Here is a 19,731-nt window from a genome sequence, read left to right on the forward strand (position 1 = left end):
GGATAGAGATGAGATGTTGAGGAGAAAAAAGTGATGTGAATGGTTTCTGAAGCAGACTCTCAGAGAAGCTGACAGACGCCTGGTATGCGATGGTGAGAGTGTGTGTGACTGATAATGAGACAGATGATGCACAGAGAGGGTGGTGTACATGAGAGAGAGAGAGAGAGAGAGAGAGAGAGAGAGAGAGAGAGAGAGAGAGAGAGAAGAGAGAGAGAGAGAGAGAGAGAGAGAGAGAGAGAGAGAGAGAGAGAGAGAGAGAGAGAGAGAGAGAGAGAGAGAGAAAACCAAATGTTGACAGACGGGCCAACAGACAGAATGGGTATGGGGGAAACAGAGGGGCCAGCTATACGGGAACGATTTTCTATGCCAGTGACAACGTTCCCCTGGGTTAACCATATGAAACCCACCAGAAACGTGGCACAAAACGAGTTTTTTGAATAATGGGTTCCAGAGTGCGAAAATCGAGTAACGCAGGCCTTTGCGTTGCCATTGTTACAGGCGAAACGGATTTGTTTACATCTGCGTCACAGCCACATGGCCAAAAACAGTGAGGTATCTTCACAATGACCACTAGCTTTGCGCACAACATTAATTCCATGCACAATGGCATCATCAGACAACTGTTTGTGTGGACTGTGGAGACTTTCATTTCTACCACGGTCAATATTTTACGTTTCAAACTGCCCAGTGTCACTCGTGTTCAAAATCTTAAAAAAAAAAAAAAACTGACGACGTGGGAAAATAGGCTACCAGCTTTGCGCATGTGGCACCTTGTGTAGCTTGTGGAGTGACTAGAGTAGCGAATCCTTGCCATTTAGGCATCTGTTGATTGTGTACGCTTTATGCTGCTTTTTTTAATTTGAGAAGTTTAAACTAAGGTGTTGAATACCAATACCGGGCAGGTATTTCTCCCTCCTCTGGAGGCTGCTGCGCGCTCACCGCTTCTCTTTCTGCCCATTACGCCTGTTTCAACTAGTGACATATACATAATATGCATTGCTGATAACTGTTTGGGTGCGCAGTTAAAAGATAATATGAAGCTTTGCTTCGTGTTTGTCAGTTTTTTGTTTTTTTTTAAAGATTTTGAACACGAGTGACCCAAAATATTCCAGAAGTTGCAGCATGTTGCAGCTTATTCTTGTAGGAGCAACTTTGTCACGAAGCATGGTGCTGCTAAGCAGCATGATTCAGCACAGTCTGTTGTTTTATCTAACTTGTCTCTGTGGCATCTAGTAATGTTCAATTATGCAGCTTGCACATTCTGATATTCTGAACCTGCTATGTACGCGCTTGCGGAGAGTAAAGCATAATAAAACCGTCTTTCGCTTTTTACAAAGGGGGGAAATGACGCTATTTTTTTGTTAAACTATCCGTCGCTTAAAATGGACATAACTTCGGAATGGGAGAGGCTAGAAATGTATCGTTTTTAGTAATGAAAAGCTAAGATCTTCAGCTTTTAAACAAGCCATGGCATAGGCTATCTGTAGATCGAAAACAAAATTTGCTGGGTCTGTTAAAAAAAAAAAGAAACTTTCTGGCACTGTCAGAGACTGGTGTAAGGTCCCTACGTGACAGGTCATTTGCATGATAATAGTATGGGCGATCACGACCATTAGCGAATACTTTGTTCTCAACAACTTCACATAAAGAAATGTGTATTCTGAAGCAAGACTGTCGTTGTCATCAGGACATGATCTTTTACTGAAACATGCTGTATGGTTGCAACTTAATTGCAACTCGGATTCAAAAAAACCCGCGTTGCGGTGTCATCTGGCCGAGGCTACAGTATGACTGAGACAAAAGAGCTCATGGGCAAAAAGCTCAGACAACTGTAGCCAACAGGTGGAAAGAAACCACAACTACTACAACTACAAACCCCAACTCCGATGAAGTTGGGACGTTTGGTAAACAGTGAATAAAATCAAAATGCTATCATTTTCAAAACATTCAATCTATTCATTAGATGGAGAATAGTGAAAAGACAACATATTAAGTGTTAAAACCGAGAAAAAATATTGTTTTGGGGGACATATGTACTCATTTCTAATTTGATAAATCCAACACGTCTCAAAAGAGTTGGGACGGGGATCAGTGAAATTTAGTAAACATCCAAATAAGATAAAACAACAAAGAAGAACATTTCAAAATGAATTGTACTGACGGACAATATAGCTGTCCAGGTATAAGATCGTCACAGAGAGGCTGAGTCACTCAGAATTAAAGATGCAAAGGGAATAATTACCATAGTTATTACATACATTTTTGAATTCCCTTTGATTTACCACGATTGAGTGTATATAAGGCATATTTTTGTTAATAAAATCATTGTATAGGTTCATGACATCATGAAATATATATTGGCTGTAGTCTCACTCTAATTCCTGGAGTGCTAGAGCTATTGCAAATTGACCATATTAAGAATGCTTAATGCATGAAAATGATACAGGGGTGTAACATTCTCCTAAGCACCTGAGCTCACTTGAAATAGACCCAGAAGACATGGGAAACTGTCCTTTGCTTACAGAAGTCAGCAGAAGTTGTAGAAGTCCATTCTTTTTGACAATAATAGAGCATTGCACATCCTGTGCTACAGTAAAAATGGACCATCCAACTTGTGTTAGTGCTAGCTTCAAAAGTCAGCCTCCATGATGGCATGCGGGTGCAGTAGTGCATTGGTTAAGATGTTCTCACTCATCTGTAGAGTTAAATACAGTTCTGAATGGTATAAATGGGTTTTAAACAGCATGAAAAGCCACTCATGCATTATATTTTGAAGGGAGATCTTCGATTACTGCCACATAGTAAGGTCAAATTGCATTCTCTACTATGTTTTAACAGTTTGGCTCCATCATAAGGACCAGCAGGTGATAAAATGGTGGGTTTTTGGTCAAGACCTGTCACACTGTAAGCACTACAGAAAGGAAAACATTGCAAAACATGACAAGGAATACACCCACCATTTAAGCTGGTGAAATCGTGTCCAAGATAGGAATTAACACTGTTTTTTATATAAAATCATCTCATCGGTTAATGTATTTAACTGTTAAGTGTTGTCTTTTGTTTTGTTTTTAGTCTTCCTCAACATTTGCTGCCATTTATTGTCCCCGTCCCAACTCTTTTGAGACGTGTTGGATTTATCAAATTAGAAATGAGTACATATATCCCCCAAAACAATATTTTTTCTCGGTTTTAACACTTAATATGTTGTCTTTTCACTATTCTCCATCTAATGAATAGATTGAATGTTTTGAAAATGATAGCATTTTGATTTTATTCACTGTTTACCAAACGTCCCAACTTCATCGGAGTTGGGGTTTGTAGGAAAGAGTGACAGAATCTGTAGTGTGTGTGTGAGTGTGAGAAGAGAGTGAGTATGCATTGCGAGTGAGTGTGTATGCATTGCGAGTGAGTGAGAGAGTGTGTATGCGAGTGAGTGTGTATGCAAGTGAGTGAGTGAGGGAGTGAGTATGCGAGTGAGTGAGTGTGTATGCATTGCGAGTGAGTGAGTGAGTGTGCATGCGAGTGAGTATGTGTGTGTGTGTGTGTGTGTGTGTGTGTGTGTGTGTGTGTGTCAGACTCACTCTGAGCCGGCGGCCATGGTGAGGTAGGAGGTGTCTGCAGTGTCCACCCCTACGGGGCCCACTAGGCTCATGACGTTCTCGGCTGAGAAATCCTTAGAGTCCTACTGAGTCCAGAGCAGAGCAATCCAAAACACTGGGGCATGCCAGCCACAGCACTCATTGCAGACATCTAAGTGCATCCACGAGGCCTGTAAGTAAGGGAGAGGGAGAGGGAGAAGGGGAGAGAGAGAGGGAGAGAGAGAGAGGGAGAGGGGGAGAGAGAGAGAGCGCGAGAGAGAGAGAGAGAGAGCGCGAGAGAGAGAGAGAGAGAGAGAGAGCAAGAGAGCGAGAGAGAGCAAGAAAGACAGAAAGAAAGAAAGAAGGAAAGAAAGAGAGCGAGAGAGAGAGGGGGAGAGAGAAAAAGAAAGAGAGCAAAAGATAAAAGAATGGGAAGAGGTAGAGTGTAGGCAGACAGATTGAGAGAAGGAGGGGGAGGAGAGAGACAAAAAAAAAGTACAGCATTTAGTTTGGAATATTGCACACATCACGGGTAATTTCACAATGACTTGAGTGTTGCGTCAAACTACGACAGTGCGCCTCAGTTCAGTCAATGTGCGGGCATACATACAAGCACAGTAATGTGTGTAAGCTTGTGTTGTGTGCATGTGTGGGTGTCACAAGTGGAGAGTTCTTCCAAACAGGAAATGAGTAGTTAACTCCGAGCAGCGCAGAGCAGGGGTGTGTTTCTCAAAAGCGTGGTTGTTAGCCAGTTAGCAACTGCAGTAGTTGCAAATGGGAAATTGTATTGCAATCAACAAAGTAGCTAATGTAGTTAGCAACTATGGTTTTGAGAAATGCACCCCAGAGCAGCCAGTGATTCGCGACAGACTAACGACAGCAGAGCGACAACCCGGTTCAAAAGCTGAGAGATGGAGACGGGGGGATGCAGAGACGACAGTACTTTTCCACCTACTGAACTGAACTGAACAGATCTGGCCTTATTCTAACCTGGAGGCAATGAGAGGGGCAGAACGAAAGAGCGGGAGGACAGAGAGAAACATGGAGTGATATGGAAAGAGACATGTGGAAGGAGAGATAGAGATAGAGAGCTGTAGAGATGCAGACAGATGAAGACAGAGAGTAGTGGAGAGACGGAGGTGGAAGAGAGAGAGCAAGTGAGAGAGAGAGAGAGAGATAGAGATAGAGAGAGAGAGAGAGAGAGAGAGAGAGAGAGGTGTAGAGATACAGATAGATGAAGACAGAGTAGTGGAGGGACAAAGGTGGAAGAGAGAGAGCAAGAGAGAGCAAGAAAGAGAGGGCAAGAGAGAGAGCAAGAGAGCAAAGATAGAGCAAGAGAGAGATGGAGAAAGAGAGAGATAGACAGTGACATGACGGTGAAGAGAAAGCCAGTACAGAGAGAGATGAGGGCCGGTAGCTAAAACTGCGCAAATGCGAACTCTGTCACCTAGGCTTGCAATTCCCATGCAGTGCCACCAGAGGGCCTAATAGCTCACACACACCAAGCAGACCAGGGCCTCTATCAATGGACAGAGGAAATGCAGGAGAGGAAAAGAAAGGGGAGGGGGGAGTGAGACAGAGAGAGAGAGAGAGAGAGAGAGAGAGAGAGAGAGAGAGAGAGAGAGAGAGAGAGAGAGAGAGAGAGAGCAAAGCGCGCAAGACAGAGGGAGGGGTGAAAGAGAGAGGAAGACGGAGAAAGCAGCTCCCTCCCTCCCTGCCTTTACAAGCCATCCAGAGCTGTATTGTCAAATGCGCACGCACAGACAAACGTCATCCCGACCTTACACACACACACACACACGCACGCACGCACACACACGCGCGCACACAAACACACACAAAGAGGAGAATCCTGGACAGCGTTTGGAGCCATTTCAAGACCACAGCTTCTCAATGGGGGAACAGAGAGGAGGAACAAGCATCGCGATTCTTTCTCTCCTCTCCACCCTCGTTCTCTCTCACACACACACACACACACACACACACACACACACACACACACACACACACACACACACACACACACACACACACACACACACACACACACACACACACACACACACACGAGGGAAACAGATGGAAACAGGGGGGCGAGCAGAAAGAAACGGCTAAATAATTGACTGCTTTTCTGCAACGTGCCTTTCCGTGCCCGAGACACATAACCAGAGGCGGGACCTAGAAGCCGATTGGCGGCTCTGGAAGTCTCCAGGTGGCCAATCAGACGGGCCCTCTGCGGCAGGAATAATGTTTTAATCCCGCACAGGAGGTCTAAATATGTCACGGCGCCGCGGCACAGCACGGCAGGCAGGCAGGCAGAGCAGCACACTTACACATAATACGCACAAGGAGAAGACACAATCACAGCCCCCAGGGGGAGACACACACTGTGTGTGTGTGTGTGTGTGTGTGTGTGTGTGTGTGTGTGTGTGTGTGTGTGTGTGTGTGTGTGTGTGTGTGTGTGTGTGTGTGTGTGTGTGTACATGTGCATTATTCCTTTTGTTGCTTTGGATGAAAGCATCTACTCAATGTAATGTGTCTGAACGAGTCTGTGTGTCTGTATGTGTGTGTGATCCTTTTTGTTGGATAAAAGCATCTGCTATGTAATGTCTGAAAGGGTCTGTGTGTGTCTGTGTGTGTGTGTGTGTGTGTGTGTGTGTGTGTGTGTGTGTGTGTGTGTGTGTGTGTGTGTGTGTGTGTGTGTGCGTTGTTCATCAGCTGGCTTACAGAGGAAGAAACATACAGATAAAGACAGATAGACGACAGGTCACACCTCTACAAGGCTCAAGATAAAAACACCAGTGGGCATACACACACACACACACACAAACCATCACTCTCTCTCTCGCGCGCACACACAAACACCATCACTCTCTCTTGCGCGCAGACACACAGACAAACAAAGATAAACATTATGGAGCCTGCGGATGGCCCCACATACCTGGGCACATAAAAAAGCACAAGAGTACACACCCCCAAAACACACAGACGCGCGCACACACACACACAGCAATCAGAACAAGCCTGAGACGGTATGCCAGCCTCGGCTTGCCTCCTCCTCCAAGACATTCACGAGTATCACACTTGCTCGCCTCGCTCCCTCTCACGGTCTCGCACACACACACAAAGCATGCACCGCATCGCATTGAGAGACACACAAACACACTTTACTCCTCACACTTTGAGAAGAGGCTACTGTCTACACTGTACCACAACACAACACCACACCCACACCCACACCAGAGGTCGCGTTAACCGACAAATGTCCGTCATTGACGGATTTTTTTGAAGGATGACGGAAAAATCTGAAGCCTGTCCGTCATTTTGACGGATCAATATTCAGGGTGATGATAAATAAATTACAAGTTTAAGTAGGCCTACACCTCTATCGAGTAGAGCAAATATGCATTTCAATTAGGCATCATCAGCGCAGATAATTTCTTGCTACTATGGTCCGCCTCTCTCCCTCTCTCCCTGCTTCTCATAGTCTACCATGCGCAGCAGCTGGGCTGTGCGGCTGGCTGCAGCAGAGCGCGCGCCTCTGCACGTTCTCCAAGTAATGAATTAAAATAAAGAAGACGTTGCCACCACACACGTGTGACTTCGATTAATTTAAGATTTAGAACTATTTGTAGACCTAGGACTACTACATTTACCGACTATCTGATTTTCTGCCAATGACGAAGTTGTCCCTCCCTCATCTATCGTCCTTCATAAAAGCATTGTTTCATAACTCCCCGCTTGAAACAAACAAATATGCGAATAGCATGTTTGCTAGCCAGAACCTTCACTCACAAACTAAATAATAAAAACGACGGTTATTCAAGAGCCAAAATATTATCAGGTAACGCAACTTACAACTTGACAAACGTTGCCAGTAACGGCTATCCTTCTCTCATTTCGATAGCTGGTTCACCCATTATTATTTTTATTTAGGCTATTTCAGACAACTTCAGACAACTACCTCGCTCCCAGAGCCAACATATCTAGCCGATGGGGCTACATAGGCTATATAGAGTGGCTCCCTTTACCGTCGCTGGCTTTTTTCAACAAAGTTTTGCAAAATCTGATCGTCTTCCTGTTGTAGGCTTCAGTGCCTTTGTCGCCTGCCTGGGCTAAACCTTTCTGCAAGACGGCTTTCCTTTCCATCGTGCATGTGAAGCCCAACGCGAATATTATTTAACACTGCGCCTTTGTATTACAATCGGTGCATTAATCAGAGCAAAAAGAGTGACTGACAGCTGTTGGATAAAGCCCTGCACGCGTCTTTTAAAAAAGTGCTTGTGGTGACCATAGCGCTTGAACACTGAATCAGACACGCGTCAGTGAGAGATATCTGCATCTTTTTAATGAAAGGGGCAGAGAGAGAAAGTGGACAGCAAAATGGACTCTATCCTCAAAGTTGGAGAATGAATGTCGAGTGAAAGGGGATGTATTCACAGCGGTTTACTTTTAATTGGCCGCAATTGCGCACGTGTTGTTCCTAGTGCGGGGTCGCGACCCCCCACATTGAGAAAGAGGTGACGAATTTAAAAAATGGGCGATGACGGATTTTTTTCGACCCTGTCCGTCAAAATGACGGACTGTGAAAAAGTCTAGCGCAACCTCTGGCAGACACACACAAGACAGGGAATGAGTGTCAGACAGACACAAACTCATGGTTGTGCAACACTAGGAGAATGAAAGGCATGCCATACATAAAGGGCAGGGATGGAAAAAAAGTGTGCATGGGTAAGAACATGACAAGAGAGGAACAGTGAAGCAAACAGACAGGCAGAAAGAGGCATACAGGAGAAAAGAACCAAACAAGCAGGCAGACAGGTAGATAGCCAACCCAGCATACTGACACCGACAGGCAGACAGACAGACAGACGGACAGACAGATGGGAATACTGACACAGGCAGGCAGACATACTGACACAGGCAGACAGACTGACAGAGGGAGACAGGCAGGCAGGCAGACTGACAGTAGAGCATGACCATGGGGGACAGACATGAGAGGGAAGATGGGCACACACACACACACACACACACACACACACACACACACACACACACACGCGCACACACACGCGCACACACACACGCACACACACACACACACAACACAAGTTAAGGATGCCAGCTAGGGACAAAAGAGACAAAGGCCAGGAAGTGTTTGCAGAAGGAAAGAGAGGGTAGAGGGAAACGCTGCACTGTACTGTAGAAAGAAGCAGATCAAGTTGGTGAAAGCCGAGAAGAGACCAGGGCCAGTGCCAGACAAATATGATAGGCCAGGATGGATGGGGTGCACGCTCATGCGTGTGTGTGTGTGTGCGTTCTGACGTCTTTTTGCATTATGTGACAGCCCCAACACTGTGTGTGTGTCCATGCAAAAACAGGCTGGTCAGGAGTGGACAGGAGGAGAGGGTATGGGAGAGCCGAAGAGAGGGTTTGGGACTGTCTGGAGGTCTTACAGAAATGACAGTTGCCAACACACTGGGTAATTAATAGAACCGCGAGACACCTCCTGTGCCTGCTTGTGTGTGTGTGTCTGTCTCTGTGTGTGTCTGTCTCTGTGTGTGTGTGTGTGTGTGTGTGTGTGTGTGTGTGTGTGTGTGTGTGTGTGTGTGTATGTGTGTGTGTGTGTGTGTGTGTGTCTGTGTGTGTGTGTCTGTGTGTGTGTGTCTGTGTGTGTGTCTGTGTGTCAGAGTAGAGACAGCAGACATGCAGGTTAGAGGCTGCAAGTCAGTCAGGCTAGCCGTGTTAGCTTAGCTAGCTGTCGTTCGTCTCAGAGGCTTTGTGCCGAGTCAAAAGGGTTCGTGTGTGTGTGTGTGTGCATGTGTGTGTGTGTTGAAGGGGATGGTCTGCGTTCTGAGCCACTGCACAGCCAGGGGAGAGCGTCTGAAGCTGGGCACATTGGGGCGTTTCAGCAGCATTTGTGCTGAGTACTTTTGCATGAGACAGGAGGCCAGAGGAGAAATAGAGCGTGTGTCTGTGTAAGTGTAAATGTGTACAGGGGCGTGCATGATGTGTATGCGCGTGTGTGTGTGCGTGCGCGCAAGTGTGTCTGCGATGAAGCTAAGGGAATCCCGTCGTCACTGCTGAGGAATGCACGCAAGTGCACCCCCTCACTCCGAGTCCTCTCTATTACTCACACCCACCACACACACACACACACACACACTCCTCCCCCTTCAGACACACATGCGCACGACGAATGCATACATTTGTAAACACGAACACACACACAGGCACACATTTATTCATTCATACACAAACACATACATTCATAACTATACGGAGAAAAAACAACCATCTTACACACACCTCTTCCTGGTAAGGCACATCAGTTTTTTTCCCCATATACGTAAACATGCGCAAACACAGATTCCTTCTTTCTCTCCTTTTCATACTCTCGCACAGACACACACTGCAGTCTGCTTTTGCAAGACACATCTGAGCCTCTGGTAGATGGCAGGGAGCAAGAGAGAAGAGAGAGAGGCAGAGAGAGAGAGAGGCATAGAGAGAGTGAGAGAGATAGACCGCGAGAAAGAGAGAGGCAGAGAGAGAAAGAGACAGAGAGAGAGAGAGAGAGAGAACGAGAGAGAGAACACGAGAGGTGAAAAGGGAGGGGGGCTCTTAGAGAATCTTAGGGAGGAGAGGGAAGGCGGAGGGGGGGCAAGAGGGAGAGAGAGAGAGGAGAGAGGAAAAAAACACACTGCACTACAGTGGAGACTAGAGCTGTGCATTCCTGGCTAAATCCGAGGGTGCCGAACAAGCCCCAGCACCGCCCACTTCCTTTAAGCAGGGCTGTCCGTCATCCGGGAGGAACGCTGCCAAAAAAACACTCTCAGCCCTCCTCCCAACACCACCACCACTGCCATCCTCTCCTCTCCTCTCCTCTGTCCTCCCCTCTACCCATCCCTCCCTTACCCTTTCCTTTTCCTGCCCTCCGTCTCTCTCGCTCTCTCCTTGTTGCGCTCTCTTTCTCTCCACCCACCCTTTAGAGTCTCTCCCTCCTCCTCAGTCACCCCTCTCTCTCCCCACACTTCCTAAATAAACCTCAGAGAGCAGAGAGCCAGAGACAGAGAGAGGGAAAGAAAGAAAGATGGTGAGACAGAGAGAGCGAGTGAGAGGGGGGTTGGAGTGCCGCAGACAGAGAGAGAGCAATTGAAAAGAAGCAAGAAGAGGCCATTTAAATGGGAGAGGAGGCCACTGCCTCATGATAGAAAAACAAGGGTACACTTGAGAGTACAGATGAATACTTGTGCTTATTATGCAAGCATGGGTTTGGATAGTGTAGTGTGTGAAGAAGATAGGAGGGAGAGGGTTAGATAGACAGACACAGGGTAGGGGGGGAGAGAGAGAGAGAGAGGGTTAGATAGACAGACACAGGGTAGGGGTGGGTAGAGAGAGAGAGAGAGAGAGAGAGAGAGAGAGAGAGAGAGAGAGAAAGTGAGTGTGAGTGTGAGTGTGTTTATGTGTGTGCGAGTGTATATATGAGTGAGTGAGTGTGAGACAGACACGGGGGAGAGAGAGAAAGAAACTGCAACAGAGAGATGTAGTGAGAGGAGAAACAACACGCCGGCCGGTGTATAATGGGGATGGAGTGACAGTCATGAGGAAGTCAGAGCTTGTTTACCTCTTCCTCCTCCTCCTCCACACCCTCCCCCCTCCCTCTTTCTCTCGTTATTAAAACTATTGACACTACAAGGTGGGCCTTTAACGCCTGCTCTCAACCACACACATACATACACAAACAGACGTACACAAGCTAGCGCACACACACAAACACACAGCTTTCCCTCTCCTCTCATCTGCCTTGCCTCTCCTCTCCTCTCCTCTCCTCTCCTCTCCTCTCCTCTCCTCTCCTCTCCTGAATGATTGTAGGGAGCAGCGGGGGAGTCGAACACAGCGATCCATCACCCCCCCTGCTGCTGATGAGGAGGGAGTAGATTGGAGGATAAAAATCTACATAGGAAAACAAGAGGTAGAGATATGGGGGAAAAACAAAACAGAACAAACGGATGTAGGAGAGAGAAAGAAACAACAACCGAGAAATAGAAGGACGGGAAAAATATGGAGGGAGAGAGAAAGAAAGTCAACAAAGGAGGGAGTAAGAGAAATACAGAGGGAGAGGGAGGGAGGGTGAGGAACTATTTCCTTCCGTACATGCATATCTCTCTCCCTCCCTCTCCCTCTCTCTCTCTCTCTGTGTGACAGTGGTGTCATTGTGTAGGTCTTCAGAGCCAAAGTGGAACGAACGGCTGACACTCAGCAGGGAAGACCCACCCGATCTCGAAGGCGTCAGAGCAAGCGTGTTCTCTTCTCACCTCTCCTCTCCTCTCCTCTCCTTTTGCTCACCTTGTCTGTCTTTCTCTCTCTTCCCCTCTTTCCCTTACACACTTGTTTTCTTACCAACCTCCCTCCCAAATTCTCTCCCTCGCTTATTCACCCTCTGTGGCTCTCTGCTCCCGTCTGATTCCAACACAAGCACTGCCTCCCTCCCTCCCTCTGCCGCCTTGACTTCACACCATTTTCACCGGTTGAGTCATTCGGGGGCTTGTAGCTCTTGCATGTGCGAGTGCTTCATCGTCTACACGGCCAATCGTGCACTGCACGCAGATGCAGACAGCCAAAACACTATATACACACACACACACAGTGTTGCAGACAAAGAGGATACTATGAACAGAACATGTACATGAAATCATTCTCGCACACAAACACAGTCCTAGAAAGGGAAGACAGAATAGAGACACCTCCAATACAGTGTTGTACAGTCACACTGGTGTTTATTACCCCACCTCACCTCCACATCTGCCCCCTTGGACCTCCCTATACAGCGATGGGAAACCTGGAGTCACTATTATACAATCCAGTGCCACATTTTCCAAATTACTTAGTCTCTATTTCAAGCAGGTGATAGTCTGATGGAACGGTCACCTTACCTGCTTTAATGGGACAGGTGAAACCAGGTCATTTGGAATATGTGGCACTGGATTGTAAAATCCAGGTTGCCCATTACCTTGTTATGTGTACCCATCTAGCCCCCTGCCCCTCAACACACACACACACACACACACACACCTCCCTAACACCCCAGTACAGCTCACACTCTCTCCTCATTTGCCCTCATCCATTAACTCCATCATAAATCACTTTGCCAACGCCGCCTGGCACACTCAAGGTGAGACGGACCAGCCGCACGGCAAAAACAGCAACAAAGCCAGACTCGGACAAGAAAGGACACCACAGGGCTCCGTGCCTGTGTGCATAAGGATTTTAGATTACTTTATTGGTACCCAAGGGTAGATTTGATAAACAGAGAGTGCTTGTGTGTGTGTGTGTGTGTGTGTGTGTGTATTAGGGATGTGCACGAATATTCGAAGGTTCGAATATTCGTTTTCCTTTCGAATTTAGAATAGTCCTGTCGAATAAAAAAATCCAGCCAGTTAAAAAAAATCTGTGTTTGCCTCCCTTGCAGTGTTAAGTGACAAATGATAAGTACTGCAGGGTTACATTAAATTAACCTAGTAGCTCCCCTGTATTCTAATTTCTCTGGTAGGTCTAGATACGATGCTCATCTCTTTCATTTCCAACACGTAAGGCGAGTGTGTCTGAAAGCGTCCCGCCCCCCCGCCGACACGACACACACATCCAGGGAGAAGCCACGCATCTCGTGCATTTCAGTTCATTGATTGGGCATTCATAAATAAATCGCTGACACTGTAAATCTGCTATTGGTGATGGTTTTTTAAACATGGACTGTCATCTGTAACTGTTCGGGAATAATGTCACATCAATTTGCGTCTGATTTGACCAGCGTAAACTTCTGCAAGGTAAGCTACTTGTAGCTGTTAGCCAACGTCAGTGTCAACAATGGCAGGTATCTCTAAAACGCTAATAATGATAAGCTAACAAACGAAGTAAGCTAGCTGAGTACTCTTATCTGGCGATTTTATTTGGCTCACTTCACTATAATCTGCAACTATTTGGGGGTCGTTTCATATGGCGTTGCTTCGGATTTGTGAAACAAACTTTGTAAAAGCCACCCCTGTAGCCGTGTGAATCGGGATACTGTCTGTCAACAATGTCAATTGCTAACTAGTTCTAGTTCTAATGCAGCCCAACTAGCGAGTAGGGTCTGTCTGCGTCCTGCAAGACAGGGGCGTGTCTTGAGAAGGCGTGTCTCGAGCGGTCTGAAGGCGTGTCTCGAGCGGTCTGAAAAATGGATTAGGCTACACCACAGCCCTTGAAGCCCGTTGGAGCCATTGAAACCCATTCAAAACTTCATTTTTTCGATCTGACACAGAATATTTTTAATTTAGACCTAAAGACACACCATGGGTCCTGTTTAAAAGTTGAGAACCTCAGCTTTCCATAACTGAAAGCGGTATTTTCCTAGCAGCTACCAATCCGAAGGTAGCCTACTTTAAGTGCGGAATTACTTTTCTAAAGATAGCGTTTTGTTTCCTTGGAAACGGACGCGGTTTATGTGTTACGCACACGCTATTTGACTCGGTTTTGCACTATTATGGATGCATTTCTAATCTTGACATGTTAATGGACAATCTATGCGAATTTCATAATGTGTTTTTATGTGATATGGGAGTAAATGTGTTTACATCCCGTCTGGGATTTGTTAAAATAGCTGGCCCGCTAGTTAGCTAGCAAGTGCTAGCTCTACACTACATCATGTGTCAAAAGTGGGAAGATTTGCCGACATTCAAGGCTGTGGATATAATGAACTGGTCTGTGAATGTTTTCAAAATGTTTTGCTTTGACAAATTGCTGATATTAAACATCCAAATCCTGGTGTTTCTTTGTGTATGTTTGGGCCATTGAGACAGATCGATTGTAATATCTATTTACTTGCTAGCTAACTAGCGGACTAGCTAACAAATCCCAGACGGGCGTACTGTTAACACATTTTACTCCCATGTTCCATAAAAACGCATTTTGAAACTCGCACAGATTGTTCATAAGAATGTCAGGATTAGAAATGCATCCATAATAATGCAAAACCGAGTCAAATGACATACATTGTTTTATCGCTTCGTCAGTCTGTCTGGCTTCAGATCTGTTCCGTTTCCAAGGAAACAAAACGCTATCTTTAGAAAAGTAACCCCGCACTTAAAGTAGGCTACCTTCGGATTGGTAGATGCTAGGAAAATGCCGTTTTCAGTTATGGAAAGCTGAGGTTCTCAGCTCTCATCAGCTGAGGTTCTCAGTATCTCATCATTATATGAAATACCGTTTAACAACTTTTATTCACTCTTTGAATTCGTATGGCGGCGCTAAATCCTGTTTCCTGCCACTACCGGTAGGCGTGTCTCGAGAGGGCGTGTCTCGAGCGAGAGGTGGGCGTGTCTTTAGTGGACGCAGGACGCAGCCGGACACTATTGCAACTAGCGAACAACTGTTCAGTGGGGTTTACTTTGCCGTGCCACGAGAATGGAAGGAGGGGAAGGGAATGATAAATATTTCTCGTCACGGACGCACAGACCTCTTCCAGTGAACGTGCTGCTGGACGTTCAGAGGTGTACACTCGACAGCATTTTCTAGCTATTGCTCCCCCCTGGTGCTGTAGATGGAAGGCCACTGTAAATAAGTATTGAACTCTTTATGATACGTCGGCGGAATGTAGGCTACATGTTTCAAGGGATGACGGTGGGAGTCCCTCAGTCAGCAAAGGCACGTCTTTTTTTTCTTTTTTTTTCTCGAATTTCGAATAACATTCGAATAGTGGCCATCGAATTTCGAAGAGTGTTTTTGGCAGAAATGCACATCCCTAGTGTGTGTGTGTGTGTGTGTGTGTGTGTGTGTGTGTGTGTGTGTGTGTGTGTGTGTGTGTGTGTGTGTGTGTGTGTGTGTGTGTGTGTGCAGGGAGTATGCTCAAAAGGACACCATTGTGTGAGCCTGTGCATGCAGGTATGTGCAAGCCTCTGGATAATGTGCACACGGTAAACACGGTGCAGTGTGCAGATAGCACAGAGAACAGTGTGTGTGTGTGTGTGTGTAGTCATGGATCAAAGGAGTGAATAGGCCTAGACAGCCACCTAGACAATGCAGAGAGAGAGAGAGAGAGAGAGAGAGAGAGAGAGAGAGAAAGAGAAAGAGAAAGAGAGAGAGAGAGAGAGAGAGAGAGAGAGAGAGAGAGAGAGAACGGGGCAGAAGAAAGACGCATCTAATACATACATGTGTTCTGAACTTTGTTTTCCCCAGTGCGACCCTGGCTGGGCACAACTCAACCTCTGATTGTTGGAAACCGCTGTCGGTCAAAAAATTACCTCACTTGGTTGGCTGCCAGTGTCTTGCCCCTCCTCACAACACATTGTTTTATAAACAAAAAAAAACATGAATACAGTAACTTTTTCAGGCCGATCATGGTCCTGCCGCCCACGCACGAACCAGTTATGTTCGGAACAAAGGTGCATACCTGCGAAGCACCGGCGTTCATACCAGGCTCTGAACTTTCCCGTATGAACCCACTGATGTCTACATTGTCGTTACGGTTCGCAAGTATTTTTCGGGTCAAATTACGAACCAACTTTCCAATTTCCAAGCACTCAGACTTGGGGCGGGAACACGCCAGCCGGTTTGAGATTACGGGTAGGTGCGGGAACGGACACCGGCGCGGTTCTCTGTTGGCCTGAACGTGCCTCAAGATCCCGCGGGCGGCGAGAGCCGTGTTGTTGGCCGGGCGGCCACACTCAGCTGATTCCACTAACAACCACAAGCAGGCAGCGTAGCGTACCGGCGCAGACAATACTGGCCCTCAGCCAACAGGGGACTCGACACAGGGGCCCTGCACCAGGAATCACACACCCACATTCTTCTCTCTTGACACACACACACACACAGACCAGGAATCAAAACACACACACACACACACACACACACACACACACACACACACACACACACACACACACACAGACCAGGAATCAAAACACACAAACACACACCACATTGCTCAAGAGCCACGCGAGATGCGCAGAGCCCACGCTTTCCCTGCACCCCACTGCTAGAGGTCAGAGGGTTTAAACAGACCCCGTCTCTCTCAAACACACTCAAACACACACACACACACACACACACACACACACACACACACACACACACACACAGTATGGTTAACAAGGTTTAGGCTTAATGACCTTCTGGCCTGATGTCTAGCCGCCTGCTCCACACTCCACACTGCGTCTTCTGTTTGCAGCAGCCACGTAAAGCAGATAAAAGCAAACGCAGAGACCTGCAAACCTAGCAGCCATCAGCCACTCTCTCTCACACACACACGCCCGCTCGCACAAACTCTCTCACTGACAAAACCTCTCTCTCACACAAAAAAACGTACACAAAAACACTACATGAAAACACCCTGACACAAACACAAACACACACGCACACACACTCACACACGGCAACGCATTTGCTATGCTCAAATTAGATAGGGCTGACTGACAACAAATACAACCATTGATCCTAATCGGCAGTCACACTGCGAGTTTGGGTAACATGTATGCTAGTGTGTGTGTGTGTGTGTGTGTGTGTGTGTGTGTGCGTGCATGCTAGTGTGTGCGTGTACACTAGTGCGTACAGTGTGAGTGTGTCTCTAACAAGAGACTGAAATAACCAAGAGCAGGGGGTCAATATACAGTACCTCTTTGTGTGATGACCATCTGAAATAGGCTCTTTAAAGGGCACTTGTGTTAAAATGTGACGTGCGCGCACGCGCACGCACACACACACACACACACACACACACACACACACACACACACACACACACACACACACACACACACACACACACACACACACACACACACACACACACACACACACACACACAGACAGATACACAGACACACACAGCCCTGAGCAGTGATGAACAAGTGGAGAAGTTCTAGCAGGTAAACCAGGGTATCAATACGATCAACATATGATGTTGACACACAAGTTTCCATGAAGAAACAGCTATTATTGACATTGAGACATTAATTTCAACATTGTTTTTTTGTTTTTTTAATCTAAATAGAGGCATTAGCATTTATTATTTTAACCAGGTTTAGGGCTATGGTGGCGAGCCTATTTGACAAACATTTCTTGTCCCATTTCTTGCTATTTGCTTTCCATGTTTTGCTCTGAATACTCTGAATACATTAACGCCCAGACAGGCCTTTGTAATCGACTCCAAAACCACACATTGCTAGTTTAGGTACTCTCCAGGTCGTTATGCACGCGTCTGTGTGCCTGTGTGACCGACCGTGCCGCACCTCTGTAATGGTAGCAGGCCCAGTCGTTATGCACGTGTGTGTCTGTGTGTGTCTGTGTGTGCCTGTGTGACCGACCATGCGGCACCTCTGTAATGGTAGCAGGCCCAGTCGTTATGCACGTGTGTGTCTGTGTGTGTGTGTGTGTGTGTGTGTGTGTCTGTGTGTGTGTGTGTGTGTGTGTGTGTGTGTGTGTGTGTGTGTGTGTGTGTGTGTGTGTGTGTGTGACCGACCGTGCCGCACCTCTGTAATGGTAGCACTGCAGGCCGAGTTTCGGCACCAAACAGGAAGTGGCAGGTGCGGCGCTAACCGCCAGCCGGCTCCACTCGCCTCAACTGCACTCCCTCTCCCTCTCCTTTGGTTGGCTTCACTGAGGGCCTGGCCACCTGTCTGTCTGTCGTCCAGGCCAGGATGGAGCATAGGAGAGGTGTGTGTGTGTGTGTGTGTGTGTGTGTGTGTGTGTGCACTGCCATGGAAGCACAGACAAGGAAAAAAAACAAAGTTACCTGAGCCTGCAGTCAGCCACACGCACACATACTTAAAAGTCTCATCACACACACACACACACACACACACACACACACACACACACACACACACACACACACACACACACACACACACACACACACACACACACACACACACACACACACACGTGACTGGACTGGGATGGCCTAGCTGCCTGCCTGCACCTGCATTCCCCATCACTGGTCCTCACTGTACGGGCACTGACGCACTCGAGCGGAGCCACCAAACTGGGCCACCAGGTAAAACTCATAAGCAGCTAGACCAAGAGCAGTAGTAATTCAGTAGTGTGGTCCGGGGACCACTGGTGGTCCGCGACAGTGCTCAGGTGGTCCACGAGCTGATTTCTACTTTTCCGAGACAAGCTAGGAGTAGCTAGGCCTGGGCAAAAAATCGATGTGATTTTAAAATCGAGTTTGAAAGTCAAATCGATTTGTTTTTTGAGAAATCGCGTTATACGATTTTATTTTAATCATCTGTCAGTTTATGTATCCAAGCGCACAGCGCATTGCATTACGCTCAGCACTTGGCGAGGACGTAGGCTGTCTACCTCTGTGTCTCCTCCCCCATTACATGCACAAACAAACGTGGTGAGTGAAATGGTTTGACAGAAATATAGTGAAACGGGCGAGGAATACGGGCTCCTGTTCAAAAAAGGTGACACTACCTCCTATCGTTTTGCCAATGATACCAAACAACCTACCACTTTGTAAATTGGGAATGACAGTGTTCATAACGTAAGATGTACGCCCAGCAGCCGGACTACAGGCATGTTTGAATATTTGAAACGAAAACATCTCGCGGAGAAAATGCTAAACAAACTACTCTACCCCTACCACAAGAGTGGAGCAAGGTGGAAAGCAGTCACGGATGCAATTAGCCTAGAACTACCTACTACGATATGCTTCCAATTTATTCGGCAGAGAAGAGAGGTTTTCAGCATATGCTTAAAGTTTTGGATGCGCTGCTTCCTCGTCTGTATAATCCTAACCAACATGTGAGTTGAAAGGAATATCTCTCCCTCCCTCTCTCGCTCGCTCACGCTCACACACACCCGGAGCAATCGGTCTCTCTCGCGCGCTCTCTCTCTCCCCCTCTCTCTAAAGCCCTACTCGGACGGGACTAGTTAGGAGACTTGTGGTAAAGTAATAACCGCGTCTGAACGCGACATGTCAGTAAAGATAGCGGCGATATCGGTAAACTTCACCGAGAGTTTTACCACCTGTTAAGCAGTCCGGAGAAATTACCAGCTGTATTTTACAGTGCGAATGCGCTGATGTCTGATTAAATGCATGAAACGCGATATCTACTCTACTCAGGCTTGCAAACGTTACCGTCTTGAAGTAAGCATTGTTTTAGGGTGT

The 19,731-nt window shown here is 46.9% G+C and overlaps 1 protein-coding gene across 1 annotated transcript in view; it reads right to left on the reverse strand.

Moving 5' to 3' along the window:
- kmt2e (lysine (K)-specific methyltransferase 2E) overlaps window positions 1–19,731 on the reverse strand; it is a 72,842-nt gene that overhangs the window by 41,152 nt on the left and 11,959 nt on the right. Inside the window, exon 2 of the mRNA XM_063217234.1 lies at window positions 3,582–3,769. Coding sequence (XP_063073304.1) covers window positions 3,582–3,652 — 71 coding nt within the window. The 5' untranslated portion in view covers window positions 3,653–3,769. The remainder of the gene's footprint in view (window positions 1–3,581; window positions 3,770–19,731) is intronic.

Source organism: Engraulis encrasicolus, chromosome 15 (genome assembly GCF_034702125.1).
Source record: "Engraulis encrasicolus isolate BLACKSEA-1 chromosome 15, IST_EnEncr_1.0, whole genome shotgun sequence".
NCBI lineage: Eukaryota > Metazoa > Chordata > Actinopteri > Clupeiformes > Engraulidae > Engraulis > Engraulis encrasicolus.